Source organism: Myotis nattereri, assembly GCF_964212035.1.
Source record: "Myotis nattereri genome assembly, chromosome: 18".
Lineage (NCBI taxonomy): Eukaryota > Metazoa > Chordata > Mammalia > Chiroptera > Vespertilionidae > Myotis > Myotis nattereri.
In genome coordinates this window covers 17,475,194-17,502,359 of record NC_138093.1, presented here as the reverse complement: position 1 = coordinate 17,502,359, position 27,166 = coordinate 17,475,194, and the positions used below count along the sequence as shown (strand labels likewise).

General features: G+C 40.6%; 1 protein-coding gene across 1 annotated transcript in view; it reads right to left on the bottom strand.

Moving 5' to 3' along the window:
• Positions 1-25,601, bottom strand: part of PRRC2C (proline rich coiled-coil 2C) — a 76,882-nt gene extending 51,281 nt beyond the window's left edge. Inside the window, exons 1-5 of the mRNA XM_081113199.1 lie at positions 25,389-25,601; positions 4,304-4,469; positions 3,414-3,591; positions 1,984-2,093; positions 272-397 (exon numbers count right to left, since the gene is read on the bottom strand). Of these exons, the coding sequence (XP_080969325.1) occupies positions 272-397; positions 1,984-2,093; positions 3,414-3,591; positions 4,304-4,415 (526 nt within the window). The 5' untranslated portion in view covers positions 4,416-4,469; positions 25,389-25,601. The remainder of the gene's footprint in view (positions 1-271; positions 398-1,983; positions 2,094-3,413; positions 3,592-4,303; positions 4,470-25,388) is intronic.
• Between the last annotated feature and the right edge of the window lie 1,565 nt (positions 25,602-27,166).

The window sequence follows — 27,166 nt, the reverse complement described above, 5'->3', positions numbered from 1 at the left end:
AATATTTTACTATTGTAAAAACAACCAAATATTAGTGTGCAAATAAGTCACCTAGGCATCTTGTTAAGATGTATACTTCCAACAAGTTCTCAAGTTGAACTGATACTGTTAATGTAGAAACCACACTTGAATGGCGAACAACTAGTTACTGTCTGCCTTTTAAAAGTAGGCGAGTCATACATACAACACTAGCAGGCAGGAAGTTACATCACAAGATAAAACACAAATGTTACCTCATTCTAGGTTTTTATTAAACAGAAAGTACTCTTACTTGGTGGGCGTAAACTGGGTCCAGGTCCATAGTTGTCATCATTTGCTTCTTTTTCTTTTTTTTCCTGATCCCCAGCTGCCTGCAAGCTGGGAAATTCTTGCTGAAAATGACTATTCACCTGGATTCCTATAGATTTTTTTTTTTTTTTTTAAAAAAACAAAACAGTGAATGTAACCTTCATACCAAAGAATATTCAAAACCCTCCCAGGATAGAGCTCTCTGCCTTCTTCTGGTAAATTATTGCATATTTCAATGATGATTATTCGTATCCACAAAACTTTTTAATTATTTAGATTTAGAATCCCTTGGAAAGTTAATGAACAGCCATGAGGAGATAAAGATCTAAGGAGCATCCCAGACACTGTCACAGAGGACTCACTAAGATGAAGCAAGTGAAGAGTTTCACTTTTTTTTCTCTCTCATTTATTTCAGTATAAGTAAATTCCTTAATACCTCTAAGAATCAGTTCAAATTATATCACTGAAAAAGATTTTTTCTGGTTAATCCTTCCTCAAGGATATATTTTCCACTGATTTTAGAGAGAGTAAAAGGGAGGGGGAGAGACGGAGAAGAACATCCATGTCAGAGAGACACTTGATTGGTTGCCTCCCACACGCACCTCGACCAGTGCTAGGGATCAAGCCTGCAACCGCGGTTCATACATGTCCTTGACCAGAATCAAACCTGTGACCCTTTAGTCTGTGGGCTGACGTTCTATCCATTGAACCAAACCAGCTAGGGCTGAAATAGATTTTAATGAATACTTCAAGTACCATGGTGAGGCTAAAATGCCTTCATCTCATTGCCTACTTTCATTTAATTTACTGTTGAGCTACTAGTTGACCCTCACTCTTCACCTACCTACCCTATCTGCCTGCGTATTTATGTTATACTTGTATATATTAAAAGAGCTGATTTTATTAGCTTCAGGGCTTAGATGAATTTTTCCGTACAGTATTTTACAGACATTTCCTGGTGTTTTTTTTGTTTGTTTTTTTAAATATATATTTTATTGATTTTTTACAGAGAGGAAGGGAGAGAGAGAGTTAGAAACATCGATGAGAGAGAAACATCGATCAGCTGCCTCCTGCACATCTCCCACTGGGGATATGCCCGCAACCCAGGTACATGCCCTTGACCGGAATCGAACCTGGGACCTTTCAGTCCGCAGGCCGACGCTCTATCCACTGAGCCAAACCGGTTTCGGCGACATTTCCTGTTTTTAAGTGGAAAAATTTTTGCTAGGGTGTCCACAATTCCCTGTGGGGAGAGAAGTATTCTAACTATTATGTTTCGGGTTACTCTCTAGTTCTACTCTACCATGGAAATCATGAGCAGTATGTTTGAAACAGAGAGGTTAGGGTACATAGATGAAGATGAATATAGTTTCTAGCAATCTACATGTATTTGTCTCAAACAGTTGAAAGTACAAGCTTTATCTGGCCATGTAGGATAAAGATAAAATAATATGGGACAGCGTGTATCCTAAAGACTCCTTCTTAAATCTTACTCATTATCATTAGGGCATACATAGCTCTTGACCTAGAATCTTAATTAGCCCAAGAGATTTTTAAAAGACACCTAATAGGGCCTGAGTATATCCTTTGACAATGTTCTCCGCCCTGCCAGCACACTAATCCACCCTGTATCTCCTGCATGGCTGTTCAGTAACTATCAAGCCTGACCATGTGCCCCAGCTAATGTCCACTTACCATCTCCTTGCCCACCTTGCTTGTTACTGGCCCATGATTTTGGAGCAGGTGCTACTTCTGGGGGAGCTGCAACCCCAGGTTTTGGCTGTGCTGGTGGAACTTCTGGTGTTCTTAAAAAAAATATGAATCCATTATTTCAGATATTTTATGTTTAAATAAAATAAACTGAATGTTGTATTTAAGATGAATTTCTGTACAATTATTCTGGCTACATATTTACTCACAGATGCAGCCTCCACAAAAGCTTTCCCTCTGCAACATCCCTTTAAATGAAGTATAGCTGTTTTTGTCCCCCTTCATTTCTACCTTTGGATAAATACCCCAAGAAGACAGCTCTGCTTACTTCCATTTTGTAAAAAAAAGAAACACTCATTATTGAACATAGCTCCCCAAAACCTATTCTGAAGAAGTGAACATTTATAATTAGAATTAACAGTTTAGACATACATACGGTCTGGAGTGATGGAATTAGCCAGGGGATAAGGCTAATAAAGCAAGCTCTCCATCTGGCAGTAAACAGGTTCAACACTGTACTTATTTCTGTATTCAAAGGTAACAGCAATCTGCCTAATGCACCCCAAGTAAAAGGTGTTTTTAAAAGGGTTTACAATTTTATTCAATCCTTGTAATGAGTTAATGCTTACATATGGAAAAAGGTGGTTAAGAGACTTAAGAAATACAATATATTTCTGGTATACTCGGACCTCTGACTTACTACTGCAAAATAATTCTACAACTAAGAAGCAGAGGACAGTCCATCTTTGACAAGCTTTACTCCAGTAGTCAAATCTACTATAGAGAGCTCCCCAAACAAGAGCACAGAAATTTGATGATATAGGCAAAAAGCATTAAGTACCCAGATACTTGCCTTATTTTTTTTAAATTACTGCTACTTAAACTGATCATTCAACAAATTAAGAGCCCCGCATAATCCTTGACATACAGAATGTTAAATATTTGTTGAATGAATGATGATTAACAGGGACACTATTTCTATTCCAGCTTTCCTGCTAGGTCTTTATTCAGTGAAATAATACCACTTGAGCACCTACAATGTGCACCAGGCATAGTTTCAGGGAACCAGGCAGACAGAAATTCTTTGTGCCATGGAATTATTCAATATAATCCACTTCCAATCACACTAGAAAGAGAAAGCCTGATTTGGTAGGAGTGGGGGAGGAGGGAACCTGACAGAGGGTTTTAAGAAAAGCTGTTATTATCAACTGTCATTGTTCTGTCTTAACGTATGGAATTATTGCCACTAAACCCACTTACAGGGAAAATCAATCAAAAGTTTGACTTGATGAACTTTAAAGGGCATGACATATATCATATACCCAGCACAACACCTAGCTAATAGAAGGAACTTAAACATAAGTTCCCTACCAAGAAAGGGGGCTGGTTTCACTCTTTACTAGACGTTGACTTACTTTTCTTCTTCATGCTGCTCTTGTTTTGATGCCCATCCCGTGCCATCTTTAGGTACAATGTTCACGTTAGGATCATTGCCTTTGTTTTCTGCTTTGAGACTTGGGAGGTTAGCGGGTGGAGGCATGCGCCGTGAAATACCAACTTTTCCAAGACTCTGTAATCCATGTCGAGCTGCAACTAAAGGTCAATAACATCAACTTTCTTAGAACATCTATTTTATTACCCACTTTATTCTTAAAACAATATAGAAATAGAAATTAATGAAATCTGGAACTATTATTTCCTAATATTTTAAGGTCAGAATCTTTAAGCTACACATCTGCAACAAAATCCAATGCAGAGATTATATTTAAAATAAACTATCAAGGAAGTGCCCGGCTAGCTCAGTCGGTAGAGCATGAGACTCTTAAAATAAACTATCAAGCCACTAACCAGATGCTGTAAAAATTCTAACAATAAATCCTATACACAATGAAAAGGTGAACACTGACAATGCCAGTTTTGTAATTTTTTTGGAGAATCTATTTCAAACTCAAAAACTTAGTATGTTAAAGAATAAATATGCTGATCTTATGTGCATAACGAACACTGCTAATGTAATATATGTGGTCCAGCTTTCACTTTTTATTGTAAACACTGGGTTTAAGGTATCAAAAAACCTTAATAGATATCAAATAGGTATCAAAAAACCCAATAGATTTTAATTGTAAGATATATAACTTACATCCCCTGAAAAGTGTTGCGTACATAAAAAGCTCACTGTAAATAGGGTGTGTGGACATGGGTTTGTCCCGCTTCTTAGCAGCAAAAGCTCCAGTGCACCACTTACTGGTATAGTAACAAAAGCAAAAAAGCCATAAAAATATAAATGCCATTTAATTTTACTCACCTGTGGTTTTCTGAGTTTCTAATGATTTACCCTTGTAAGTATTAAATAAACTGAGTGTCGCATACTTTTTCCCATCCTTTGCTTTTGTACTCTGGCCTGACTTCTCCGACATTTCGGTGGAAACTCATCGAGTCCAAAACCGCCGGCCACACCCCTTAAAACCAGTCTTAGAGATGCACATGAAAAAATAAAAAGAAAAAGAGAAAATTTTATAATTTATTAGCCTTCTAAAAACTCCTAAAATTCAAATGTTCACAGAAATTCTGAAAACAAAAAAACAAAAAAAAAACACACAAAAAAACAAAAAAAACAAAACACAGAGAAATGAAATCAATCTTCAATTAACTCACATCAATAAGAATTCACAAATTAGCTCTCATACTATTGCCCTTCAGTTTAAGAAATGCCCTGGGAGCAAACCTACAAAGCCCATCTGTATCTATATACCCATCTTTCCCAAGGGCTTCCCTTCCTCCACCTATCGTTATAGTGGTTCTCAGCATCACCTAGAAACTTGTTAGAAATGCAAATTCTCAGGCCCATCCCAGACCTACTGAATCAAACACTGAGGATGGGCCCAGTACTCCGCATTTTACTTAGCAAGTCCTCCAGATAATTCTGTGACATACAAAAGTTTAGGGCTCACTGACTTATTATAAGCAGATATATTCTAAAGAGTGGTTCTTAATTCTCTCTGCACATTAAAATCAACAGGGGATTTCAAATACATGAGAATCTGGGGTGCTGGGGTGGGGCCTGCACATCAACCATTATTTTGAAAAGCTTCTCTAGTGATTCTAATAGGAGAGCAGTCTTCACACTCACTGCTACAAAGGAAGTGTGCAGCTTTCCTCCCATTCCACCTGAGGCCAGACCTTCCTCCCATGACATCCTTCCAGTCCTCATCTTCTTTCTCATTCTAAATTCTTCTCTGTAGGGAATCTTCCACTCCCATGGTTTCAACTACCAACTGGTCACCCCAAAATCTGAATCTCTAGCCCAGAACTCTGTGCTCCTAAAGAACATATCCCACTGGCTATTTACATATCTTTGTTTTGAATAAAGTTTCAACTTTACCTCAAACACAGGCATCTATTTTATATTAAGGATTTCAGAAATAAGATGACCAAATTATTCTACATAGCACAATGGAAAATGGTAGTTAAAAAATTAAAATGACAGTCAACAGTCAACCTATTTCAACATTTGACAAAATGTGAAAGCTATAAAATAGAACTCAACAAACTGAAGAAAACAAAAAAAATCTACTCTATGGACAATTCACTAGAGAAATACCAATAAGCAAATGTATCAAAATGTTCAATTTTATAAGTAAACAAAAATTAAAATAACAAGGTAGGGGGTTCAGCTTGTCCTTGGCTTACACAGGGAAAACAATATAACATTACACAACTGAACCACAGGGTGACGGAATATTATTTAATTCAATTCTAGCCATCAAAAAACATTAGGGCTTGGAAAGAATCATAAAATGAACCTAATTTCTCTATTTAATAGCAAAACCAAACCAAAAATTATAAGAAGTTTCCAAATACAGCCCTGGCCGATGTGACTCAGTGGCTAGAGCAGGGGTCCTCAAACTTTTTAAACAGGGGGCCAGTTTACTGTCCCTCAGACCGTTGGAGGGCCAGACTATAGCTTAAAAAAAAACTATGAACAGCCCCAGCCGGTTTGGCTGAGTGGATAGAGCATCAGCCTGCGGACTCAAGGGTCCCAGGTTCGATTCCGGTCAAGGGCATGTACCTTGGTTGCGGGCACATCCCCAGTAGGGGGTGTGCAAGAGGCAGCTGATCGATGTTTCTCTCTCATCGATGTTTCTAACTCTCTATCCCTCTCCCTTCCTCTCTGTAAAAAAACAATAAAATATATTTAAAAAAAACAAAAACAACTATGAACAAATTCCTATGCACACTGCACATATCTTATTTTGAAGTAAAAAAACAAAACGGGAACAAATACACTATTTGTATTTGCATGTGGCCCGCGGGCTGTAGTTTGAGGACGCTTGGGTTAGAGTGTCAGGTCTTGTGTTTGATTTCCGGTCAAGGGCCCTTGCGGGAGGCAACCAATTGATGTGTGTCTCTCTCATATAAATGTCCCCACGCCTCCTCCCTCCCTCCAATCCACTGCCTAAAAAAAAAAAGAAAAAGAAAAAAAATGTAAATCAATAGGGGAAAAAAATTGCCTAATACAAAAAATAAGCAACTGAGTCCAAAAGCCACAATATGATTTATATTAGGTCAAAGTAAAAGTGACTGCAAATATATTAAATTAATATTTGAGTAGTTCTTTTTAAGGTTCAAAATTCTATAAAGTTTCTCCTCCCACTATTAAACTACTGTCTATAATATGCTCTTCAGTGTTTTCATATGCTTATGAGTTTTTATGTTTTAAAGCACTTACTATACCAGAAAAAGCAGACCACAAATACATATGATTGAAGTTAGAGTAAATGAAATGAAAAATAATCAAAAATCAATCGAGACACATCGATATGTGTGAGAGATACCCATTGCTATAAACGAACATGTATTACTGAAGGCTAAGAATTTGTAGCCATAAATTATAAGACTGAATAAACAAGAAAGTCCAATTCCACTATAATGGTTTGCCCATTAAATGTGGGCACTTTTAGTTTAAAGCCAAAGTTTAATTTAGCCTACTACTTTTTTTGGTGTTTTGCTTCTGAAAGGCTTGAGAGACACTCTGAAACTCTCAATTAGATCAAAACTTCATCAACATATACTTGAGAGAAAAATCAGTGACTAGTTTAAAAATATTACTTAACTACATTAAATAAAATAATGTATATATATTTTAAAAAGATTCCTTTTAGGACAAAGTGTCAAAATAATCTAACCAATCCAGAATAAGCACCATCAAGACTTAGCTTCACCTTGTATAATTTATTTAAAAATACTTTAAAAAATTTAAGTCCTGTTTGGATGACTAAAATGAATTGAAGAATCACGGACCCAGAGCAAGGAAGAACAGTGATAACTTACAGATGGAAAACAAATAAAGTGAGCCCTATGGTTTCCTGAACTTATTGCCTGGAGACTTCCCAGGTCATGGCACTAAGAAGGAGTTCAAGTGGAGGCTGGTAGATTCCCTAAGTTGAAAAAAACGAGTCTGATACCACAGGGTGACCAAAGTAACTAGGATATAATATTGGAAAGAAGAGAGCTATCCAGATAGAAAAATGCTACAGATCTGAAGAGGACCCCCTCGTATATTCAGCAGAATACTACTGTGCACACATGTGTGAGGAAATGTCCCTAAGCTAGGAAAGAACCACTTATAATAATTAGAGGAATAGTGTCTGTTGCTCACTAAGGGCTGAGAAGAGTTACTATTCTCACCAGCTAAGACATTTTTTAAAACCTCATAATTCACTGGGCATTGGCAGAGTATTCAGAAATGTCTTATCTGATTGGTGGTAAAAAAGTACCCCTAGAGCAGTGGTCAGAAAACTCATTAGTCAACAAAGCCAAATATCAACAGTACAACGACTGAAATTTCTTTTGAGAGCCAAATTTTTTAAACTTAAACTATATAGGTAGGTACATTGTTATTAACTTAATTAGGGTACTCCTAAGGCTTAGGAAGAGCCACACTCAAGGGGCCAAAAAGCCGCATGTGGCTCGCAAGCCGCAGTTTGCCGACCACAGCCCTAGAGTAAATACTGCTCTGGTCTTGCCTAACAAATCTTAAAGCAACACTCAAAATGATGAAAGTGTTTCCAGGAAACTAAGTCCCAAACAAATTTAAAGTATCTATATATATAAAAGCCTAAGCGACAGAATGACTGGTTGCTATAACGCACACTGACCACCAGGGGGCAGACACTCAATGCAGGAGCTGCTCCCTGGTGGTCAGTGTGCTCCCAAAGCTGGAGCGCTGCTCAGCTGTCCGCCAGGTGCCAGACGCCGGGCTCATGGCTGGTGAACACAGCTCCGCGGGGGCACGAGCCTCTCCTGCCACAGGTGCAGTGGGGCTGGGATGAATGGGAGCCACGTGGCGCCCTCTCCGACCACCTGCCGCTTCGAGGGGTCCTGGATTGCGAGAGGGCACAGGCTGAGGGACCCCACCGGTGCACAAATCCATGCACCGGGCCTCTAGTATTTATATAAAATGAAAGTATTCAGCACCCAAGAAGGTAATATCCACACTGTAGCATCCAATTAAAAATTATTATTCAGCCCTGACCGGTTTGGCTCAGTGGATAGAGTGTTGGCCTGCGGACTGAAGGGTCCTGGGCTTGATTCCAGTCAAGGGCATGTACATTGGTTGCGGGCACATCCCCAGTGGGGGGTGTGCAGGAGGCAGCTGATCGATGTTTCTCTCTCATCGATGTTTCTAACTCTCTATCCCTCTCCCTTCCTCTCTGTAAAAAACCAATAAAATATACTAAAAAAAATTATTATGCAGCCTGGCTAATGTGGCTCAGTAGCTGAACGTTGATCCTGGAACCAAGAGGCCATCGGTTAGATTCCTGGTCAGGGCACATGCTCGGGGTTTCAGGCTCCAAACCCATTGTGGGGGCGTGCAGGAGGCAGCCGAAACCTGGTGTTTCTCTCTCTCTCCCTTCCTCTGTCTCAAGAAATCAATAAAAACATATTAAAAAAATTATTATGTAGGCAAAGAAACAAGAAAATATGAACCAATTAAGGAGAATAATCAATCAACTAAAACCAACCCAACTGACCCAGATGTTAGAATTACTGTACAAGAATATGAAATGTTCTTTATTAAAACTGCATTCTATACATTCAACAAGTAGCAATAAACAATAAGAACTTGAAACTAAAGTACAACGTATGATAGCAATTAAAAATATGAAATACTTAGTAACATAGCTGCTGACGAAAATGTGTAAGATTTGTATACTGAAAACTGTAAAACATTAAAGACTTAGATAAATGGAGATATGCTGTGTTCATGGGTTAAAGGACCCCAAATTAAGATGTTAATTCTAGCCAAATTGATCTATAGATTTAAAGAAATCCCAACCAAAATCTCAGGAAAAAAATTGAGGATGGAGGGTTGAATTTATCAACATGATTCCAAAATCCATAAGGAAATGGACAGGATCTAGAAAAACCAAAAAACACTTTGTAAAGAGGAAAAATGATGGAGGGCCAATGTTACCTGATTTCAAGACATGTAAAACACAATGAAGATGTGATACTGGTGTAAAAATAGAAAAGTGAATGGAACAGAATAGAGTCTATGTGACCTGATGGAGGTGTCACCTAAGATTACAGCAGTGTGCCATCAAACCAACACATTGTATAATTCAAATTTACACATGCTAAATCTATATCAATTTTTTAAAAAAGAACTATAGACAATATGTAAAACCTTAAACTACAAAACTGCCAAGCCTGGATTAGATAAAGACTTCTTAGTACACACAAAAAAATAATCCATAAAAGATGAAATTTATAAGTTGGCTTTTTGCTTTTTGAAAGATGATCTACCACTGCATCAGAGATCTACAAACGACAAGCAAACACATGAATAGATGTTCAGCATTTCAGCATTAGTATTTGGGAAATGCAATTTAAATCCAAATGAGATATTTCATACATCTACTCTATTGACTAAAATTATACATAGTTATACCAAGTATTGATAAGGATGTACAAGAAGTGGAACTCTCACAGCCCGCTCATGGAAATGTAAAATGCTGTGACCACTTGGTAAAACAGTATGGCAATTTCTTTCTTAGAAAGGAAAAAATCCATCAATCCCCCACCCCCTCCCCCTCATCCCACTTATTTATACAAAAAAAATAAAATAAAAACATATGTCCATATGAAGACTTGTACTCTGGTTTTATCTGTAATAGACAAAAAATGGAAAACTGTCCACCAACAGGTGACTGGATAACCAAATTATAGTATATTCATAAAAGCCTCTTACTTTCCAATTCTGTCCTGCTTGGTTATATTCACAGCATTTTTTGCCATCTAAAATGATCTTGTTTAGCTAGTATTTGAATCACCAGATTACACAGTGAGGACCAGGAGCGCATATTTTGGCTCTTGTATCTCCAGTCCATAAAATACAAGACAGAGCAGGTGCTCAATGTTTTAAAGTATGGATCACTTAATGAGCGACATGTTATAAATTTTATCATATACCATATTACAGTCAATATCCTCGTATATGTATTTTACACACTTACGTTACTCTTTCTTTAGATAGATTCTTACACGTTAAGTTATACTGCTGGATTCTAAACCATTCTTAGCTCCCAGGCCAGGGGTGGGCAAACTTTTTGACTCGAGGGCCACAATGGGTTCTTAAACTGGACCGGAGGGCCGGAACAAAAGCATGGATGGAGTGTTTGTGTGAACTAATATAAATTTAAAGTAAACATCATTCCATAAAAGGGTACCGTCTTTTTTTTCCAATAGTTTTATTCATTTCAAACGGCCGGATCCCGCGGGCCGTAGTTTGCCCACGGCTGTCCCAGGCCATACAAAAGAGGCCACAGCCCAGATTTTAGTTGCCAAGCCCTGTCTTTAGTTCACTGTAAATACAATGAGAAATGTCTATTACAATGACACTACAATTTCCCTGTGAAACTGCCTGAGCCAGACATTTTTGGGGGTGGCCAGCTTTTGAGTAAGTTGTTTTTTTGTTTTGAGCCAAATTTGGTAATTCCTAGAAAACCCTTACCTCTCAATCCTTCTCTTCATGTGTGTTTATACTATTTTTCTCATTCTTAGTTTTAACTTAGAGTGATTCAGCTAACATATTTTATCCAAAAGAGCTAGCTCGTAGATTTATCGATTTTTATTTTTGTTTTAATTTGATTTTTCTTTCCTGCTTTTTGGGGTAACTTTTTAAACATTTTTTTTTTTTTTGGGTCTGGTAATGAAAGTTCTTAAGAGCATTCCTTTTTTAACGTTAAGAGGTGTTTTCTGTGTTAGTTTTGCAATTTTGATTTTGAGGTCCTCCTTTTTCCAAGACAGGCTTGTTTTTAATTTCCAATTGATTCACTTCTATATTCTAGTTTTGTCTATTGGTTAACTTTGTAGCCACAAGAATCTTAAAGTGTTTTCCTATCAACAACACTATTTGTTGATTCCTTGCTTATTCTGACATTTTCTGCTTCAATATTAGCTCTATTATTACACTGTTTTTCATGATTCCTTATCAGGGCTGCTGATTTCTGAATCCAGTCTTACCAACCTTCACACCTCCCTCCCCGCTGTATAAAGAAGAAAATCATTGCCATCTGTCACCATACTCGATATGCTACTTCACTTCTGACACTGCTGGTCACCATGGGTGGGGGATGGGAGTTCCCCCACACCCAGCAATTCTTAAGATTCTCCAACCAACCAGCTAGGTGTCCTACAACTGAACTCAATTCTGACACAATCTACCTGGAGACAGCATGAAATCTCATAGGTCTCAGAGCCTCAAGAGTATAGTATCTTCACCACCATCACCACCACCACTTCAGATGCCACTGGAAAAGTCCAGGTTGTTAACTGGGCTTTGACTGGCTGGCTATAAACCAGAGATTTGATTAATTTAGTAGAGCACGTCATAGAACTCAGGGAAACAATTTATTTATACTAGATTACCTCTTTATGACAAAAATATTTAAAGACACAGCCAGATGAAGAGGCACACAAGGGGAGGCCCAGAGGGTCCTGAGCACAGGAGTTTGTGGTGCTCCACCTCTTGGAAGCTCCCCCAACCAATGCAGTTCAGGGATTTTTAGGCACGAATGATTAAGTCACTGGCTATGGGTAATGAACTTGACCTCCAGTTCCTCTCCCCTCCTAGGAGGAGAGGAGGTTGGGGCCTCTCTGAGGGAAAGGCTTCTAATATGGATCTCATGAAGAAGGAGCCAGCTTCAAGGCTGAGGAAAAAGAAATATAAAGGCCCTGATATGCTAATCATGTTCAAAACATAAAAGCTAGTAAGAAAGGGAGAATTGAAATACAAAGAGAAGACTGAATAAGGTAGGCCTATTAGGATTTTAAATTTCACCTTTGAAGCAAAGGGAAGCCATTAGATTCTGAGCAGAAGTATGTCTGTTATTTTAGAAATATCTTACGGAGGCCAAGGGTGGAATGTAGGGATCTCACAGACTGCAACAGCCTAGGCACCAGATGATGTGGCTGTGGCTGAAAAATGGAGACTAGATACAGGATTGTCATGAGTCTTCCTCATAGCTCCAAAGTTGCTTGCAAGTATGGTGATGCCTCTTCATTTTGAGCACTGGCCAAGAGAACCTAACCCACATCTATATCACTGTTTCTAGGGGATTACAAATCTCTCTAGTGTGCTCTTGTCCTAGGATACTGAAGCCTTATTGAAAACAATGCCCTCTTAAAGCCTGCTGGAGCAATTAGTATATTCTCTGAAATACAATTCAGTAAAGCAATCTTTTACAGATTACACAGAAGCAATGAAGTACCTCCCTATTGCTTCAGAGACAATATTCATTCAACAGCATTTATACAACAAATTGTGTTGAGAACTAACAAACTGTCAATTGTTGTTTTCAATTAATAAGTAAACAAAAATATGGAAGTGAAAAAAAAGCAACTGGGTAAATAGGTTGGGAAAGGTCCAGAAGACCTCCCTGGAAAAGTGACGTGAGCTACAATGATCAGTCAGTGGTTCTCAACCCAGGCTGCATAGTTATCCAGAAAAACTTTAAAAGATGCTATTGCCCAGGCCTCATGCCAGAACAATTAAATCAGAATTTCTGGGTTGGGGCTGGCAACAGTCACAGTTGAGAACCACCGAAAAAACAAACCAATTTTGGTCAGGAGAAGGAGGTTCCATTGTAAAGGTCATGCCTGCCAGGGAGAGGCTGAGGGGAAGTCAGAGAGGGGAAGCTGGAGGAGGCAGAAGTCAGATTTTGGGGAGGCTAGTAGTATTGCCTGAGTTTATTCTGAATGTCATGAAGAGCTACTAGAGGGAAAACTAACAAAAAAAATTTCAATCGCTTGGCTGCATTCAGCAGACTCACACTTAAGAAAATGGTACAATTAGTAATTCAAAAACCCTTGAAACAGTAAATTCAATAGGAACATTTCTTTTCTACTAGCTTCTGATTTCAAAACAGGGATCAGCACAGTTATGAGACCAAAGAAATTATATCCTCTACTTGTACCACTTTTAACTTTGGAAGTTTTTTGTTGTTGTTTGTACAGTGTTAAGAATATTTTTAATGTTACTACCCTGCTTGCTATGTATCTAAAAATCAAAATCATTAAGGATCAGTTCTGAAAAGCCAAAGCCTTTAGAATAACACACCACTCATTCTTTGTTTATGGGAAGAGAAAGTAATCTTATTTCTAAATTCAAGGTTCTATGACTCTGAGCAATTCTGGTAAAAAACTAACATTTTTCCATTGAAGTTAGATGTACCAAAACATGTGCATCTGCATTTTCCAGATTTTGAACAATTAATTACTTTGTAAACAGATACTTGGGACAAAAAATGTTAAGATGAAAATGAGACACGCTAGTAAGACAGGACAGCAGAATAGGGAAAATTGGAGACAGTTAAAAGCCAAGCAGTTTATAGCCATCTAACAATTCCTATCTTTTGTAACAAAATACCACATGCGGGCGCACATTCGTGGCCCATGCGCAGAAGTCGGTATTTTGTAGAAGAGCCACGCTCAAGGGGCCAAAGAGCTGCATGTGGCTCATGAGCCGCCGTTTGCCGACCACTGGTTTCTACCAAGCATGTCAAACTCAAAGGCTGAAACAGGCCAAATAAACAAGGTTTATGTGGACCGCAAAAAAACCCCAAAAGCTTCAATTTTCATAGAAACAGGTTTATTTCGATAGAGACATGCTGAACACACAGGTCTAAACTAAATGAGTAATCGTGAATATAACATTTTAATAAAAATTAGTATTTTTTCTTGAACATTAACTTACCAGACACTGAGTAACTGTACAAATAAGCATAATGCAAATAAATCTATTTTTCTTGTTCTCCGAAAGTGAAATATTTCTTGTTGCACACACCAAACAAGTCAGTACAAGATTAATGACATGGCAATCGGCTGCTAAAATATCCACTGCTAGTATTAGTGGAGAGAAAGGGTGCGCCTGCGTGTAAGGCACGTAAGGGAAATGAATGCAACCCAATTACAGTAACCAGTCATTAGCGAACATTGTAGTTCATTGTTAATAACTAGAGGCCCGGTGCACAAAATTTGTGCGGGGGGGGGGGGGGGGCGGTGTCCCTCAGCCCAGCCTGCACCATCTCCAATCTGGGACCCCCCAAGGGACATCCCTCTCACAATCCAAGACTGCTGACTCCCAACTGCTCACCTGCCTGCCTGCTCAACACCTAACTCAGCCGTGGGCAAACTACGGCCCGCTTGAAATGAATAAAACTAAAACTAAAAAAAAAAAACAAAAAAAAACCGCACCCTTTTATGTAATGATGTTTACTTTGAATTTATATTAGTTCACACAAACACTACATCCATGCTTTTGTTCCGGCCCTCTGGTCCAGTTTAAGAACCCATTGTGGCCCTCGAGTCAAAAAGTTCGCTCACCCCTGACCTAACTGCTCCTCTGCCAGCCCGACTACCCCTAACTGTTCTCCCCTGCAGGCCTGGTCGCCCCAAACTGCCCTCCCCTGCTGGCCCGGTCACCCCTAACTTCCCTCCCTTGCCAGCCTGGTCGCCCCTAACTTCCCTCCTTTGCCAGCCTGGTCGTCCCCAACTGCCCTCCCCTGCAGGCCTGGTCACCCCCAACTGCCCTTCCCTGCAGGCCTGGTTGCCCCTAACTGGCCTCCCCTGCAGGCCTGATCGCCCCCAACTGCCCTCCGTTGCAGGCCTGGTCCCTCCCAACTGCCCTCCCCTGTTGGCCATCTTGTGTCCACATGGGGGCAGCCATCTTGTGTGTTGGAGTGATGGTCAGTTTGCATATTACTGCTTTATTAGATAGGATTATGTATACCAGGATATTGTAAAAATTAAGTTACAAAATTTTTATTAAAATGTTTCTTACATACTGTTATATTGGCTGGGCTGCAAAAATATTCACTGTGAGCCACATGTGGCCGGTGGGCTGCGAGTTTGACATGCTTGGTTTACACCTCTCCCCAACTAGAGGGTAAATAGCTTAAATCACCCTACTCAGGAATCCAATTAGTGCCATTTGCCAACCACACCCAAGGACAAATGAAGTTAAGGGAATAAATCCCATTTTGGCATATCAGCATAAAACTGATGAATATTCTGTAGAGATCCTTCCCTAAACTCCCAGCCCTTAAAAAACCCTCAAAACAAGTCCCAGTGCTTGAGGAGCATACCTGGGCCTTGCCCTTCCCACTCTTCTCCCACAGGTGTGCATCCCCTAAACTCTAAGGCTTGCAACCAGGGAGCAATGGGCAGCAGCAGCTCATGCCAGGCTAACCCCCTGGACCCTGTCCCCAAGGCCCTCTTTTCTCTGACTTCTTCATTTCCTCACCTCATCCCTCTCCTGTTGCTCTTTCCACCCTAGGCCCTTCCCTGTTTCATTGTCCCCAGCTTTAATAAACATCCTCTAAAAATTACCTGAAATCTGCCAAGACCGGTTTGGCTCAGTGGATAGAGCATCGGCCTGTGGACTGAAAGGTCCCAGGTTCGATTCCAGTCAAGGGCATGTACCTTGGTTGCGGGCACATCCCCAGTGGGGAATGTGCAGGAGGCAGCTGGTCGATGTTTCTCTCTCATTGATGTTTCTAACTCTCTATCTCTCTCCTTTCCTCTCTGTGGAAAATCAATAAAATATATATTTAAAAAAAATAATAAAATAAAATAAAATAAAAATTACCTGAAATCTTTCCTGCATAAAGTCAAGAACCCACACATACCAGTTGGCCCTAGGCAGAGCCACTAGGGGCAGGTCTCCTTTACAGTAACAAAAGAAAGGAAAAGAAGAAGAAAATAGAGCCAGTATTTTTAAAGCAAACAGATTATTGATTAAACTATGATCTCTAAAATTCCTTCAGTGCAAAAATAACAAAGGTTACTCATGTACCAATCACAAAAGGACGTAAAATTATTCAATGCTGAAAATATTTTTTTAAGTGATATTTAAAATCTAGTATGTGTGCGGTGAAGGCCTGGGGGTGAGGTATGGTGAAGGGGGTCAATGGGGGAAAAGGGGGACATCTGTAATACTTTCAACAATAAAGATAAATTATTTTCAAAATCTGTGTATGTAGACGAAAAGGGACCACATGCTAACCAAACTAGCTCAGAAAAGACCTGCATGGTGGCTTTGCAAACCCAGAGACCTAAAGTAACCACAAAGGGTGGTCTGAAATTAAAACTTTTTAACTAAAAGCAGTTTATGGTGGATAACTATGTCCTGGGCCAGTATCGTCCCTGACAAAGGTCAATCTTTACCTTAACTGAGACTATTGTCTTTTTGCATCTATGATAATATATCTTTGGAATGTCGAAGTAATTTTCCTTTCCGGACCCCTCAAAGCACAGGTCACAAATCCTCTCATTGTCATTGAGTTAACTGTTGACTGCTAACTATCCTATACCCAACTATGTAAAAGAAGTATGTGTCTATCTTTTTTTTTTTAACAAAGAGGAAGGGAGAGGGATAGAGAGTTAGAAACACCAATGAGAGACATCGATTAGCTGCCTCCTGCACACCCCCCACTGGGGATGTGCCCGCAACCAAGGTACATGCCCTTGACCAGAATCGAACCTGGGACACTACAGTCCACAGGCTGACGCTCTATCCACTGAGCCAAACCGGTCAGGGCTGTGTCTATCATTTTATCCAATCCCAGAGGCTTCCCCCTGCCCCTCCCCAATCTATAATCAATGGATTTCATGTAACCCACAAATGTCTCCTCTTTTGATTTTAATGTAAAAAATAAGGTGCAAAGCCATCATTTTCCAGAGCATTATCTCAATCTCTTTAGATTTTGCTTCCTGGCAACTGTCGATAGTTTGGCTCAAATAAACTCACAAAAATTCTTCACAGGTTTGAATTTTTTTATATCGACATATATTTTACAAAAAAACTCACAGATAGCCAATTTTCCAAATTCAATTAAATGACAATTACATTTCTGGCCATGATGGACTTCTAGATATCCACCCAGGCTGTATTTATATCCTTTTTCCTCATTCTTTGGCTGAGAGTTTAGGTCCTATGGGAAAGACAGTGCAGATACAGTACAATGTCCCCCTGATTTAAAATTTTTTTTTTTAAAATACATTTTATTGATTTTTTAGGGAGAGAAATAGAGAGTTAGAAACATCGATGAGAGAGAAACATCGATCAGCTGCCTCCTGCACATCTCCCACTGGGGATGTGCCCGCAACCCAGGTACATGCCCTTGACCGGAATCGAACCTGGGACCTTTCAGTCCGCAGGCCGACGCTCTATCCACTGAGCCAAACCGGTTTTGGCCCCTGATTTAAAAATTTAACATTAAAAAGCGCAACCCATTTCCAGATGAGAAGAATACTGTACACACTTCACAAATGTCTTACTGAAAAAGTAAAGGAAGTATGTCTACTAAGTAATAATAGTTATCATGTACAAATATAAAGTAAATAGCTTCTTTGTAAACCATTTTCTTTGGCTTCTGGGACTCTGACATCTTGCGGTCTCCTTTTTTTCTACCCTTCTATACAAATGCTGTTGCCACCACCACCACCCCCTCCCCCCCCCCCCCCGCCCCGTCTCTCTCTCCTTTCCCCTTTGGCCATCTATCTCATCTACTGTTCATTCTTCAGTAAGGATAATTTCCAAAACTTTCTTCCAAGCTACAATTTTAAGACATTTATTTTTAATTGTCTATATAATAAAATATCTTGACTTAAAGTTTTTGATAGAACTACACACTCAAAATGCTGAATTCCCATTCACTCAAACAAACATTGCCCACTGCCTACTATATTATATTATCAGACACTACTAGAAACAAATGAAAGAGGCATGCTGTCCTCATCAACAGAGTGGAGGTAACAGTTTGGGAATATGAGAAGGCTGAAAAAGGTTTGCAAAGAACTGGGAGGAAATCCCACTAGCAATTCCAGGTATTGAACAAGCAGTACTAAAATCCCAGCAGAAGCTGGAGGCAGGGTATTCAATATTCTGCAGTCTGTGTGGTTGGAAAACTCCTCCATGTCCGGTGGGAAGTGGTGGGAAGCACAGGGCAGCTGGACTGCATAAGGACAGCTGTACCAGACAGGTGTGAAGAAAAGCAAGGGAGATGAGAACACTGCCAGGAGATTGGTCAGAGGAACATTCCCAGGAAGTCTAAGCCAGAGAGTGAAGAGAAAAGTTGGAAGAGAATAAAGAGGAGAGCAGAAAGGACGGGCAATTCAATGAGGATGAATAAAAGTTCTAACAATAGTAATTACTGAATGTTTATTAGAGTCAAGCTTGTAGGGATTGCATTATTCAATTCCTATGTATAATAGGAGAAAATGGACTATGTGAGTGAGAAAAGTGGAGGCATGGGAACTTGGATTTGAATTTAAGGTTCCAGGTGATGACAGGGCTTACACATATATATGTGACTAAGTACACATGCATATGGCCTATGTACATGTACAAAGAGAATATGGTAAACTACCAAAAATCAGAGATTATGGATGAAGGAATATGGGAATTCTTTACACGAGTTTTACAATTTTTCTGTAAGATTAAAATTATTCAAAAAGAAAAAGTTTCTTTTTAAAATATATTTTTTTATTGATTTCAGAGAGGAAGGGAGAGGGAGAGAAACATCAATGATGAGAGAGAATCATCGATTGGCTGCCTCCTGCACGCCCCCCACTGGGGATCAAGCTGGCAACCCAGGCATGTGCCCTTGACTGGCATCGAACCCGGGACCCCTCGGTCTTCAGGCCGATGCTCTATCCACTGAGTCAAACCAGCAAGGGCAAGTTTCTTTTTAAAAAAGTTCATCTGCTCTCCCAAACGTTACTTGACCCAACTTCACAGAACCATTTTCCCTGACCTTGAGTACTCTTTGCTATTTCTTTTCCCCACTTCTAACATAGAGAGAAATCCAAGTTTTTTATACATCCTAGTTTAGTAATAACTCTTGAAGCCAATTAAGAAAAAAACAAAACTAAGCTCTAGAGGTGTAGCATAATATACAAATATTGGATTGGTAATAAGAGCTCAAAGCCCAAGTCGCTGAAACTTACCAAGAAACAACCTTAGAGAAGTAAAATCACTTGTCTCAAACTAATATAGCTAGGAAGTGATGGAGCCAAGATTAAATCCAGGCTCGAAACCAAAACCAGTACCCTAGATAAAAACCTTATGAAAATCAGAATTCAATTTTCAATACAGAAGGAATAAGTATCAAACTTACAATGCTCCAGCCAAGTGAACCACCTAGCCAGGGCAAACATCAAAGCTTTAAAATATGTAATAATAAATATCATGAGGTTAAGAGACTCTGAAATATTCAAGTTTTTTTTAAATCTTTATTGTTGAAAACAAGTTTTAATTATCAAAATCTGTGCTACAATACAGTAAAATATTAAGGATAAAAATTATAGCAACGAACAGTAATATCTCTTTTAACAAAAGTATTTCATCTGTTGCAGAAATATCACCCTATATAATAAAAGCCTAATATGCAAACTGACCAAACAGCAGAACGATTAGTCACTATGGTGTGCACTAACCATCAGGGGGCGGGCAGACGCTCAACGCAGGAGCTGCCCCCTGGTGGTCAGAGCGCAGTGGTGGTGGCCATCAGTCAGACATCCCCTGAAGACTCCCAGACTGCGAAAGGGCGCAGGCTGGGCTGACGGATCCCCTGCCCCCAGTGCACGAATGTTGTGCACCAGGCCTCTAGTTTTCAAGATAATTCTTGCTTTGGGTAAGAGGTTGAACTGGTTAACACATTGCTTGCAGGTAGTTTTTATCGTGCGCTAACAGGTGGCGCGGGCCATTTTTGCTAATTTTTTGCGCAAATGGCAACGTTCAGTAAAATTACAATAACTTTAGTTTACGTATTTATACGTTACCCGCATTCTACCGCTAGTCTATAAAAAACGTATTAATATGTGTCCTGCGCTCTACTACACTGGTAGAATGTATAAATACGTAAAACGTGTAAACACGTTTCCTGCATACAATGTGTTAACTTCTAAGGTCACTTCCACTTCTAACTGTTATAATCAATCACTTAGTAATTCTGAAGTTAGCAACATCACCTATTTTTAAGATCACATTTTCCCAGCTGGTGTGGTTCAGTTGGTTGAGCATAATCCCTCATTCCTAAAGGTTGCTGGGTTCAATTCCCAGTTAGGGCACATGCCCAGGTTGCAGGCTCTCAATCCCCAGTGGGGGTCATGCAGGAGGCAGCTGATCAATGATTCTCTCTTTCTCTCCCTCTCCCTTCCTCCATGAAATTCAAAAGCTATACGGAAACACATATTCAATACACCTAAAAATCAAAAGGTCTCACTACTTAGCCCTCCTTGCTTACTTAACCTTTCATCCTCATTTGACCTAAATTCTTTTAGGGTCACCAAGGATTTCTAAGACAAATCCAAAGGCTACTTCTCATACATTATTCTGAACTCTGCTACATTTGGCTAATAATCCCATTTTTTGAGATTATTCTCTTCCATCCTTATTTCTCCACTGACTTCCTTCTTATCCTCCTCTTCTTGCCATAGATTGTCTTAAGCATTCTATTACATTTGTCTAAATCAAACCACTCCACTTTGCAGCTCATCATGGAAATGTTTGCCCCAGTTATGCAGTTAAGGCTCTAATTTATATCTGTATTCCCGTAATACTGCCATTTCCTGTTTGACGAATCTATTTCATTCTAGGCTTAATCACTTCTGGCCTTATCAATTCCAACTGTTGCTTGAGCCTATCCAGCCAGCACTCACTTCTCAGCAGTTACATCGTCCCAAAGGGTGGAATACAAGACTACTGATGGTATATTATAACGATTTTAAGTGGTCCACAGAGGAATATTCAAAATTATATTTTAAAACATGCTGGGGGAAAACTGTAAAACCAAATAATCATGTACATTTTTCTTTTAATTAAAAGACAATTAATTGAATTAAAGAAAGATATTGACATATGATTTGAAGATAAAGCAAAAATTGTGAATGACTTGGTTGAGAAATACTCGCCACTGGGAAATCCATGTAGCACAGAAGTTAAGCACTTGGACTCTGGATCAATGATTTGAATACCACTTACTAGCTAAGTAATTTTGAACAAATTATTTAAATCTCTTTAAATCCCACATATATAGTGGGAATAAAATAATCCACCTCCTGGGCTTACTATATGGATTGAAAGAGATAATGTACAAAATGTTCTTAGCTCAGTGCATGGCATGGTAAGTGCTCAACAAATATTAACATTTACAATTATTCTTGATCTCTTCTGGCCATCATGCCTTCACTTGTAATCAACTGGGCAGCCAATGTATACTATAGGCAATTTTCCATATATGGATTTTCTGCCCCAAATTTCCCTTACCTGTTTGTATAAGCCTTATTTTTATCTTCTGGTATGAATAATAATAAAACAAAGTATCACACAATAACTTCTATTATTCATAACCCTTAAGACTGTGGATACCTTGGCAGTGGGACCCAAAAGCCATTTTCCTCTGATTCACTGGGTCTTATAAAATTAAAAGAATCTCTGATGCAAAAATGAAAAGAAACCTCACGATGCATAGTACATAAGCTATTTGAAAGCTCTGCTACTATTCTCATGGGTACATAAAGCGGGGAAAATGACAGGGTATTCTTCTGCTCCACTAAAACATTCATCAGCTGAACCTGAGTTGTGGGTCTATTGTACTGTTTCCTAACCTCATTCATTCAATGAACCATAATAAACTCTAGGTATATGCCAACCACTATACAATGTGATGGGGTCACAGAAACAGTGTAGAAAAGGAAAACAGATCAGTACTGGTGAAAACAAACAAGTAAACAGAAAATTACCCGATAAAATGCTATATAAATAATATCCATCAGTGCTTTCAATACTAGCTATGCTCCATAAACGCTGATTAGACTCCATCCTTCTTTAATGCAGAGCACCAGCAGCACCATAGAGGTGAGTACATTACATTACATTAACAGTAATTGTATTGTTATTTTGTGTTCAGACTCTAGGTATCTGCTAACCATATCAAAGTTTCTGTCTCCCAACTAGACAAGTGTTGAAACTCAGTAACAGCCCTGGTTTAATCTGATTTGTGAACAAATATGTGCACACACAAGCCTGAAACCATGACTGGCATTTGGTCAAAATAACTACTAGAAATAAAACTACTAAAAGATCAGTATATATTTAGCCTTTCTGGAGGTCGGTAAAAAAACACACAATAGAAAATTTACTGAAGTTAACGTCTCTAGAGAATACTTTTACCCACAAAGATGTCCTGGCTGATGCATCAATTGCAATACTGAGAAATTTAAAATGTCAAGACTTCTAAGCAACAGTTAACAGACTAAGATAAGCTTTCTTTGTGTTACCCTATTTATAAGGTGACAAGTCTCAATTTACTGAAAGTGTATTAGGTATAACTCAAGTCAGACGATTTCTAGATCTTGTTCACTGGAAGAATAGGGTTCTGTACCAATTTGTGTAACCAATGTCAATGATCAGTTCTTACACAAATATGGTATAAGTATTTGTACAAGTGACTTATAAATTGAAGTAGTGTTTGGGGTGTGGGAGGAAACCACTCAGAGGGAGAGAGGGACATAACAGTATAATCTTCAAAGACATTTTACCACTAAGAAAGGTGACATGGAGTGGAGATAGGCAGAGACAGGGGCAGGAATAAGCCAGGACTTCTGTATTTCAGCTATGGGTAATATACTGATTCCAGGGTTACCGATTGTACAGCATGAAGAAGAAATCTTTAAGAAACATAATTCAGTATAAAAGCGTGAACAGCCTTAAAAAATAAAAAGAGGACATGAAATCTATTTCTTCAACTTTCCAAAGAATATTTACTCCATTCTGAGAAAATGCAGGTTACTTACTGCTTGGGAGAGAGTATCTTCTATCAATATTCTGCCACTAGCCCTCCAGTACTATTGACCTTTTACTAGGTACTGAGCACAGTCATAAACCCTCTACATACATTATCTTTGTCAATCCTACAGCAAGCCCCTCCAGGGAGGTACTGTTATTATCACCATCTCCATTTTAAAGATGAGGAAATATTTTATCAGTAAGAGTCCAGAAACCTAAAAAATTACAACTGATACTGTAGTTTTACTCGACTGTCCTTGAAATAAAAAAAGGTACAAAAATTAGCTTGTATCCCATCCCTAAAGTAGCTATAATCCATTTTTTGCACCTTCACATACAATGTTTCTATACTGAAGTCAAACAGAAGGAACTAGGTTAATAATGCTGTATTTTATTTAACTTCCATAGTTCATAAAATTACAAGGCAGGGTGGCAGTTTGATGGTTTAGGATCCCCTTAGGTTCAGACAGTCTGGATCTGAATCTATACAGCATCACCAACAACTACTGTATGACCTTGGTCGAACTGTTTTCATCTCTTAGATTTCATTTTCTCACCTTTAAAATGGGGATGATGATAATAACAGCACCGCCCGGAAAGGCTTGCTGTCAGATTTAAGAAGGTAATGTGTACGAAGAGCTGATTACTGTGCTCAGTACACAGAAAAAGGTCAACTAACGGTGGAAGGCAGCGCAGCCACACATATTATTAGCTCACCAGACCAAAACAGAAAAGGTAAAAAGCCCGTGTTCTGAAAATCCTCTATAGAAAAGGAGAGGCTGACTATGTGACGATATGCTTCAGCTATAACGCAAACTAACGTACGCCCAATGGTTTTTAGTAGATCAATGCATTTGAGTTGGGTCAGAAAAGATGCTGCAGTGCATCGGAGACACACACCTAAAAATGGCTCCAGTCCGAGCAGCATCTTAATTACCAATAGAGAAGCTTAAAGCTACTCTGAACCAATGCCGGAGGAAGGCTTGGCGGGCGCTGACCTATCACCCTATCCTTCCTATTAGCAGGAAAATAAGCGATCGAGCACTGAATCACGGATCCTGATGCTTCCAGTGCATTCCAAGTGAAATCTTTCAGCAGGGCAGCCTTGGGACAATATTCAAGGACCCTAGCCTAGCGGGGTCAGAATCTCTGAGCCTACGCTCCTCCATCAGCCAATGCGGACATCCGGGTCGCTCCAGAAGCCAGCACACAAGCATGCAGGGCATGTCCAAAAAATATCTCAAATCAAGTCAAAACAAATGCACATCCCTTTACAGGAATCTGACGCATTCCTCTCGCGCAGAGAAGAAATGCTCAGTGTTCCTATTGGCTCTCCTGCCCCTTTCTTCCAGGCCCATCATGGGGGCCGTGATCGTCACGCCGATAACTCGGACGGTATCTCCAAGCGGGGAGCTGCAAAGTGGGACTGACCCCGCAGGTCAGCGGATGGAGGCCTAGGGGGCGAGAGCCCAGCGAACCCGCCGCGGGAGTCGGGGCAGCGCGTCCCCAGCGAAAGGAGGGTCGGTTCCGGTTCCCCAGCGCGCCGCTCCCGGAGTCGGGACTGGAACCCGGGCTCCCGCACCCCGCTCCTTGCAATTCCACCCGCACTGCACACGCACCGGAGGCGGCCAGGAAAGGCCCCGGAGGAGCCTGGGGCTATTGGGGGGGGGGCGCACGACCCACGCAGGAGAGATCGCGACCCTCGCCCATCCCGCTGGATGGAAACCCCCTTCGCCTGCCGGCCGCGCGCGCCGTTCCCCCGCCGGGCCGACCCGGGGCGGGTGGGAGAGGCCGACGGGTCCGGAACTCCCGCTGCAGACCACATGGGGCGGGACTGACTCCGTTTTCTCGCTCCCGATCAGGAGGCCGCGACTTCCCGGGGCACGGAGAGGGTGGTCGCCGCAGAGGAGGGAGGGGATGCCCGGAACCCAGGCCCTCTCCACGCGGCTCCCCAGTGTCGGGGCGCTCCCACGCCCGCCCGCCCCGATGGGGCCCGCGTTGATCTCGGCTCCTCCGCCCGCGCGGCTTTCCTTACCGGCCAGGGTGTCGAGCCGAGCGTGTGTGTGCACTTCGAGGGTCTCCGCGAGCTCTGATCCCAGGAAGCAGGTGGCTGAAGGGCCACCCGACTGGCAGAGACGCAGTTGCGGATGGACAAACCGCCAAAGCACTTTCGCTGCCGCCCGAGAGGGAGAGAGCGAGCGAGAAAAAGAAGCAAGATGGCGGCTAGCCAGCCCCTACGTATGACGTCATGCCGCGGCGTACGTAAGGCAATCGCCGCAGGACCGCCCTCGGCGCACAGACGGGCCGGACCACGTGAAGCCTCCGTGGCGGCGCAACCCCGGCGGAAGGCGACGTCGCCACCTGCTGGACGGAGGGACTTTTAAAGAGACCATGGCTATGCCTCACGGAAGAGAGCACTCTGGCAGGTTTGGCAGGATGTTTCAAGATTAAACTAGGAATCATCTTTAATCTTGATATTTGACAATATCTTGATATTTTTTTCAGAAAGGTACATATTCAGTATTCATAATACCAAAACCTGCCGTTGATACAGACATACATAAATGCATTATAAAACATCCATATTATGTAATACTTTTGAAGCCATTAAACTCAGAATAATATTGAATGACCAGAAAAATGCTCCTGACGCCATCATATGCCTGAGCAGTATAGAGGGAGTGGAGATAGAGAGAAGTAGACAGGTTTGGGATATATTTCGGAGCTAGAATATACTTTTCTTGTATGAGCTGATCGCTTCTAAATGGGCAGTGGGGAGTGTGAATTGAAGAGTCCATGACAAACGTGTAGATTAATGGCTAGAACAGCTGAGTGGATGACTGACATTTATAGAGACTATGGAGATGGGAAAGGAAAACAATGTGGTTGGTAGAGCAAGAAAAATTAAATATTAAAAAAGGAAGAATTAAAATGTGGACATGTTAAATCTGAGGTGTTCATGCAATGTCCAACTGTAGGTTAAGTATGTCAGTGACATTCATGTCTAGAGCTCAGAGGGGAGTTGGTATTGGAGACAGCGATTTCGTGTGTTTAAAAATGGTGGGAAATGATAAATTCTCAGAGACAGAGTGCGGGAGGAAAGAAAAAAGGGCAGACCCAAGGAACAACAACATTGAGGGGTTAGGTACAGGTGGAGCGCTTAGCAACTAACATGAAGGAGAAACCAGAGAACTGGAAACCCCAAAGAGGATGATGTCACAAAAGCAGGTAGAGGAGAGATTTACAAGAAGGTGTGAGCAATCAGCTCTGTTAAATGCTGCTGAGAGGTCAAGTCCCGTGAAGAAGGAGCCACAGGTGCCCATTGTGTTTGGCAATGTGGAGGTAGGTCACTGGTATCTTTTGCAAGAAATTTTGGTGGAGCAGTGAGGTCAGAAAGCCACAGGGTAGTGAGCAAAATAGACGTTGAGAAACTGAAGACTCGATCAACAAGTCTTTCCAGATTGGAAGTTGTTCTAAACAAAGTAGTGCCTGGAGGGAATGTGGACTAAAGAGGGGGCATTCTAAAGTATTGGAGAGAGTAGGTCATCCAAAAGGAGGAGGTGGGCAGCAATCACGCAGCAGAGAGATGGAACCTAAAGGAGGCAAAGCCATGGGAAGGTGGGAGGGTGAAAACAGAGCTGATCCAGGATTCAGCTTTGAAGGAGAAATAGGTGAAACTCTAGGGACCTTTGGTGATAGTTGACGGTGGGGACACTGATGGCTTCTCTTTTCTCAGTGAAATAGGGGACACGGTATTCTCCAGGGAGGGCTGAGTGTGTGTGCGGAGGAGGGGATCCAAAAGTTAGCTCAGTG